This window comes from Solanum tuberosum, unplaced genomic scaffold (genome assembly GCF_000226075.1).
Source record: "Solanum tuberosum cultivar DM 1-3 516 R44 unplaced genomic scaffold, SolTub_3.0 scf00277, whole genome shotgun sequence".
In the NCBI taxonomy this organism is placed as follows: domain Eukaryota; kingdom Viridiplantae; phylum Streptophyta; class Magnoliopsida; order Solanales; family Solanaceae; genus Solanum; species Solanum tuberosum.
This window is the reverse complement of record NW_006239197.1, coordinates 204,478-211,494: the sequence shown is the minus strand read 5'-3', so window position 1 is coordinate 211,494 and position 7,017 is coordinate 204,478. Positions and strand designations below refer to the sequence as shown.

The following is a 7,017-nucleotide window of genomic DNA, read 5'->3' as shown; positions in this document are numbered from 1 at the left end:
GGATTGTTAGGCTTCCCCCCCCCCCTCCCCTCTTTAATTCTTGGCATTATACCTAAAAAAAACAGACTATATGTCTTCATTGTATTGATTGAACACTCCAACTTACAAAGTGATCATACACTTCGAAAATTTAAAATGAGGATATAAATTGATGTTATGCCTTTCCTCCCAATTTGGTGGCAAGTTATTTTGAGAGCAAAAAAGTGCAGTGGCTGTCCCTTAGATGAACCAACAAAGATTGGTGGAGAGCCTCCAACAATTCCGCCACATTTTGAAAACATGCATAGCCCAGAGAGACCTCTTAACTGGCAAATCTCTGCATACCCTTTACATCAAATCACTCATTCCACCGTCTACTTACTTCTCCAACCATTTCATCCTTCTCTACTCCAAGTGTGGCCTTCTTACCACTGCTCGCAGGGCTTTTGAAGCTACCCCTGAACCCAATGTCTTCTCCTTCAATGCTATCCTTAATGCCTATGCTAAAGAAGCTCAGCCCCACCTTGCCCACCAGCTGTTTGATAAAATTCCCCAACCGGATATTGTTTCTTACAACACCCTTATATCTGCTTATGCTGATCTTGGTTACACCCAGCCTGCTCTTCGGCTCTTTCTTGATTTGAAGGACACGGGTCTTGCTATGGATGGGTTTACTCTTTCAGCTGCTATCACGGCTGCGAATGACAATGTTGATTTCATTACCCAGCTTCATTCATTGTCTATATCCGCTGGGCTTGACTCTTATACTTCTGTTAATAATACTCTCATCACGTATTATAGCAAAAATGGGCATCTTGATTATGCGCGAGAGGTTTTTGCGTCAATGGGTGAGATAAAAGATGAAGTTTCTTGGAATTCGATGATTGTTGCTTATGGGCAGCATAGGGAAGGGATAAAGGCGTTGGCTTTGTATAAAGAAATGGAACTTAGGGACTTATATTTAGACATGTTTACTTTGGCAAGTGTATTGACAGCACTTACGTCCATGGAAGACTTGCGTGGTGGGCTTCAATTTCATGCTCGGTTAATTAGAATGGGTTTTCACGAAAATCCACATGTTGGAAGTGGGCTGATTGATTTATACTCAAAATGTAGTGGTGGTATATCAGAGTGCAAAAAAGTGTTTCAGGAAATTCCTTATCCTGACTTGGTCCTTTGGAACACTATGATTTCTGGATATTCACAGTCTGACTTGTGTGAAGAAGCTGTTGCTTGTTTTAGACAGATGCAGCTTGCTGGCCATCAACCTGATGATTGCAGCTTTGTTTGTGTGATTAGTGCATCTTCTAACTTGTCATCGCCATCGCAAGGGAAACAAATTCACTCTTTGGCAATCAAATCTAGCATTTCATCCAATCGTATATCAGTGAACAATGCTCTCATTGCAATGTATTCTAAATGTGGAAGTCTACAAGATGCAAGATTACTTTTTGATAGAATGCCTGAGCATAATGCTGTCACTTTAAATTCCATGATAGCAGGCTATGCTCAGCATGGGCATGGAGCAGAGTCGCTGTTACTTTTTGCATGGATGCTTGAAAGAAATATTACACCTACAAACATAACATTCATCTCTGTCCTATCGTCATGTGCACACACTGGAAAAGTCGAGGAAGGGAAGAAATATTTTGGTTTAATGACTGATAAATTTGGGATAAAACCAGAGGCTGAGCACTATTTATGCATGATTGACCTTTTGGGTCGAGCAGGAAAGCTCGAGGAAGCAGAGACACTAATCGAAACAATGCCATATAATCCTGGTACAATTGGATGGGGCTCATTACTTAGAGCATGTCGAACACATGGTAATATAGAGCTAGCAACAAAGGCAGCTAGCCACTGTGTTCAGCTGGATCCATCAAATGCGGCACCGTATGTCATGCTTGTGCACATGAATGCTTGTCTTGGCAGATGGGAAGAGGTAGCATCGATTAGAAAAGAAATGCGAGACAAGGGAGTGAGAAAGCAAGTGGGTTGTAGTTGGATTGAGGTGGCCAAGAGGGTTCACGTCTTTGTGGCAGAAGATAGTTCTCATCCGATGATAAAGTTGGTGTATAAATTCTGGGAAGAGATGTCAAAGAAGATGAAGCAAGAAGGGTATTCTCCCGATTTGAAGTGGGCTATGATGAGAGATGATGGAACAAGGCAGGAGGAGAAAGAGAGAAGCTTATGGCATCACAGCGAAAAGCTGGCAGTTGCTTTCGGGCTTTTATCGACCAAAGATGGTGAACCTATTCTTATCATAAAGAATTTGAGAATATGTGGCGACTGTCATAATGCAATTAAGATTCTATCTGGTATGACAGGAAGAGAGATTACAGTAAGGGATTGTCACAGGTTTCATTGCTTCAAGGCTGGGGCATGTTCTTGTGGGGATTACTGGTGATAGCGGATAAGTTTAGCAATCAGATGCTAATCTAATTCTAGTCAATTCATGTGATCTCCATGGGCTATGGAGAGTGAAATTGTGAATGTTATACAGTGTACTTTGAGTTAGTAAGATGGACTAGATTTTGTACTAAAGAGTTCACTGCATGCAGCTTTCTGGTTTTTGGATTGGATTATTGAGTCTTAAACCATTTTAATCTTATACGTTTAATGCTCTACATGATCTTAGATCTAGCCAGAATTGCTAATCATTTGCAATATATGTGCATTTTGTGAGTAGGGGTATGAAGATGACAACCTCTTATTGATTCACTGCAAGGTAATTACAAGGCAACAATGGAATGTGATGTTACATCTTAAAGAGCTGAAATGGTGCATGCCTGAAACAACAAAAGCACCCTACAAAATCTGGGGAAACAAACGAAGCAGCAAGAAGTTTAGTGTGTGCAACACAATCCCAGCTAGCATATGGTAGGTCATATGGAGAGATGAGGAAATCGTACAAGAAATCATTAAGCTTGAAAGTGGTTGGATAACAGCAAGGGTAATATTCTTGACCATGAATGACTGAACAACATGAAGTAATACCATTTTGATCCAATTAAAGATTAGTCACTACATGTTATTTATTTTTACGTGATGATATTTGCAAATTTTGATATCAGAAACATTTGTAATTCCATAGTGCACCATCCATACTGCTTCGAAATCCCATTTTCTAGGGACTAGGAATCTCTCTATGTAGGGGTACTTGGATCCTGAAATTACATGAGCCAACAGTTGACTGAGAAAAGTGATGTATATAGCTTTGGAGTGGCATTGCTAGAGCTGATAACTGCAAGAGCTCCAATAGAACGAGGAAAACACATGGTGAGACTGGTTGCGGAGACCATATATGATTTAAAAGATAACACCATACTCTACCAGTTAATAGATCTAAGAATAGGTCCAGCTTCAAAACTCAAAGGTGTTGATAAACTATTTACATTGGCAATGAGACGTGTCAATGAATCCGGGGCCGAGAGACCTTCCATGGGTGAGGCTGTGAAAGAAATTGAGGGTATCCTTGAACTGGCGAGCTTGAACAAGTATACTGTATACTGAAGAAGAGCTCACTTCAACTAGGTATGAGGACACAACTCAAGTCAGTCTTGACGATTTCTATAATAACAAGGCTTTTGATTATAGTGGTAAATTTCCTTCTGGTGGTATGAACACCACTAACTGAAGTTACTAAGGAGTATAACTGTTAGTATTTACATTTGTTTGTTATATTGAGTATAAGTGATCTTTGGTACTTGTGATTCTTCTGTTCTAATACTAGCTATATCTGAAGTCAGAATTACATATGGCGTCTCGAGATTCAAGTGATCTTTATATCGATATTTGATGGAAAGAAAGTTAAATCATACTGTACAGGATCACAGATGAATTCTGTAGCTAAATACCTGGAACTGTAACAACTCCAGATTTCTCTTGTTACACTCACCTCTGCAGCTATGTCAACAAGTGCTAAAACTTTAAGAGCTTTTGGTCTTAGATTATGGAGATTGTTTTCAATCATTGCATAATTAGTTTTGATATAAGGCAAACATCCTTTGTTTGAAATTTTGTGCTATTAACTGTATTTTTATAATGGTTGTATTTGGGCCAACTTGTGCGCGTAACGGTTTGTATATGGTCCAACTTTGGGATTGGACCGTAATGATTATTGTTAGTCTTGTGGAATTTTAAAATTTTGGATCTAACATTATCTTTTTTCATACTGGTAAATATTTTTCTGAGTAACATAAACATATATTCCAAGCTCGAATTTATTCTCTAATTCTAATTACATTTTCTCTTTGGAAGCATTTTATTTTTTTTGTCTATGTGTGTGGCAACAGGGTGTTCATTTTTTCAGGTAATAGAATTTATAATATTAAGTCTTGAAAAATGCAGGCAAAATAATTTTCTTTGAGCAAATTGACATAATTTTCCAACAATTCAAAATAGGAAGTAAGTACTACTCCAATGATTTAGGACCTGAGAGCAACTTTCAATTCAATAAATTCGTCGAATAAAAATAATTGTGATTAATAATTTAGGATGGAAGAAGTGATTTAAATACTATCCACACCTATTCAGTAGTCGTGCAAACGACTGCTTCATGATTAATTTGCACATTTCTCACATAACATTAGTAGGACAATTCTAAATTTTAAGTTGGTCAGAAATTTAACCTATGTTTACAAGTCAAATTCACTTTTTAAAGAAATTATGTTATTCTCCTTTGTTGACTTTAAAATAATATGAGAATGGTCTGGGTTTCTATGCTCAACCATTGTTTTGTCATCCAAAAACATTTGGTTTTTATATATCCTACTAGTCCTTAGTATTTACATTGAATCAAATAATTTAACGATAAAAATAATTAATTAAATTTATAATGCATATATCATTTAATCACAATTAATTAAGTGCTTAACGCTACATGCAAGACTAGTGTAGGTGTCTTATATTCATTTCGATTCACATTGGCATCACAGTCTCACAGATGACTATACTATACCACTTTGATCAATCTTCTATTATGCTTTAAATTCTTACCCACTTTTCATTCAGAAAAAAAAAAAAAAAAAATTCTCAAAATGACTCTAAATAAGGTGGTTGGAATTTCAAAATATCTTAGTGTGTGTTCGTACGAAGGGAATTTTTTTTTTTCTTCTCTTGTGTTCGGTACGTAATAAAAATAATAATCCCAAACTAAAAATATTTGTATATGACTTAGAAAATTACTATTTGAGGTAGGGATGTAGGTAATGGATTAAAATGAGGTGTGTTGGAGGATAAAATCAATATGAAATGACACTTTTCCTCATTTTTAAAGGAGTTCGTTTTCAGTAAAGTAAATTTTTCAAGATAAAAAATTACCTAACCAAAACTGCGAAAATTGGAAAAAATTTACGAGGTGCAATACCTAAACAAGTTGCACGCCTATAGGTTATAAATTAATTCATGGTAGGTGAAGTAGTTATGTTCATTTTTATAAAATTGGTCCCCATTTGGTGCCGTCTCCTTAAAAGTTATTTATTGCTCTTTTTTGCTTTTCATGGAAATCCTATAAACAATGCACGTTCTGGTGTTACGGATCATTCATTTCATTTCCAATAAAAATATTCATATAAATATACATACATGGATTAAAATATAGCTGCGGGATAAATTAAGATAATAATGCATATTAATTAACCTCATAATTAAGTACAATTAAATAATTTTTCATTAAAAAAAATACCTTTTGAAAAACGGATTTGATCAAACTTAGCAACTTTAATCAATTGTGTTAAGAAATCTATTTATAAAGGGTAATGCTAAATGGCCAGAAAATTTGATCAGAATTTGGCTAGAAATTTAAAAAATCTATAATATCTTTCTAAACGCACAAACTTTAAATCTTTACTTCGCCTGGTTGTGTCACAATTTATGACAACTAGATCAGCCACCTGAGTTGTCATTGACAAATTTCATCTTATCCCATCAAATACATTCAAGTCACTATCGGAATTATATATGTATATATACATTTTTGAGATTAACTTATATCCACTTTAGAAATTACACTATCATCTCATTTTTAGAAATATATATCAATTTTTTTATTTTAAAAATCACATAATATTAATATTATTAAAAAATATTAAAAAGAGTGTTATATGATAACTTGGACTCTAAATTAATTATATGAGTTTGTTAAGAATTCTTACTTGACTTATCAAAAGTAAGAAGGATTCTTTCATGCTTTCTTTATCCTTATTATTATCACACTCATTCCCCGTCAACACCATTAAAGCAATTGACATACAAAATTGAAACAATTTGAGATAAAAAGATGATAATTTTTTACTCATTATTATTTTCCTTTTCAGAATCTAAATTAGTAAATACTCAAAGTCGATTGTATAAAAAAATATTTCAATGTTATTTCAAAGAAATTTTTTTCTTGTTCCAATGTATGATGAATTTTATGTTTTGTGGTAACAATGATTTTTAGAGAATGTTTTTAGAACTTTTCAGTAAATTGGACAAATCCCAAAAATTAAATGTAGTAATCTTACACTTGAAAAAATAGACACCATTTCTGCAATTTTGCATAATATTTTGATATTGATAGAAGAAGATCCAAAGACATATATGAGAAAGGTAGGAAAGAGAGGGAGAAAGATGATAAACCTCAACGTGTTTTAATAAAAGAAAGAAGAAAAAAATCATTAATCATTAAATGTGAAAATTGTTGTAAAACTTAAGAACAAAAGAACAATATAAAGAGGAAGAGAAGAAGACTATAAGACAAGAGAAACAATATAAGATCACTTTCTTACTTTCAAGTGTCCTCAACAATATTCTCAACACCACTATTTATAGGATTACATTGAGGAATACCAAAGGGTGTCATAAACATTACATTAAACCTTGAGAATTACTACCCATTAAGGAGGAAATAAACCTAGGAGTTATGGTCATCCAATTAACTATATTATCAACAACATTACTACCAATAAAGGATGAAATTAACCTAGGAGTTATGGTCATCCATTTGACCACATTATCAACAACATTACTACTCATAAAGGAGGGAAATTAACCAAG

General features: G+C 34.5%; 1 protein-coding gene across 1 annotated transcript; it reads left to right on the top strand.

Annotated features, from left to right (window-relative positions):
* The first annotated feature begins 66 nt into the window (after positions 1 to 66).
* Positions 67 to 4,055, top strand: LOC102592951 (pentatricopeptide repeat-containing protein At3g49710). Its single transcript, XM_006358421.2, has one exon. It carries the CDS (start codon positions 224 to 226, stop codon positions 2,384 to 2,386), a length of 2,163 nt encoding a protein of 720 aa, XP_006358483.1. The 5' UTR covers positions 67 to 223; the 3' UTR covers positions 2,387 to 4,055.
* The last annotated feature ends 2,962 nt before the right edge of the window (positions 4,056 to 7,017 follow it).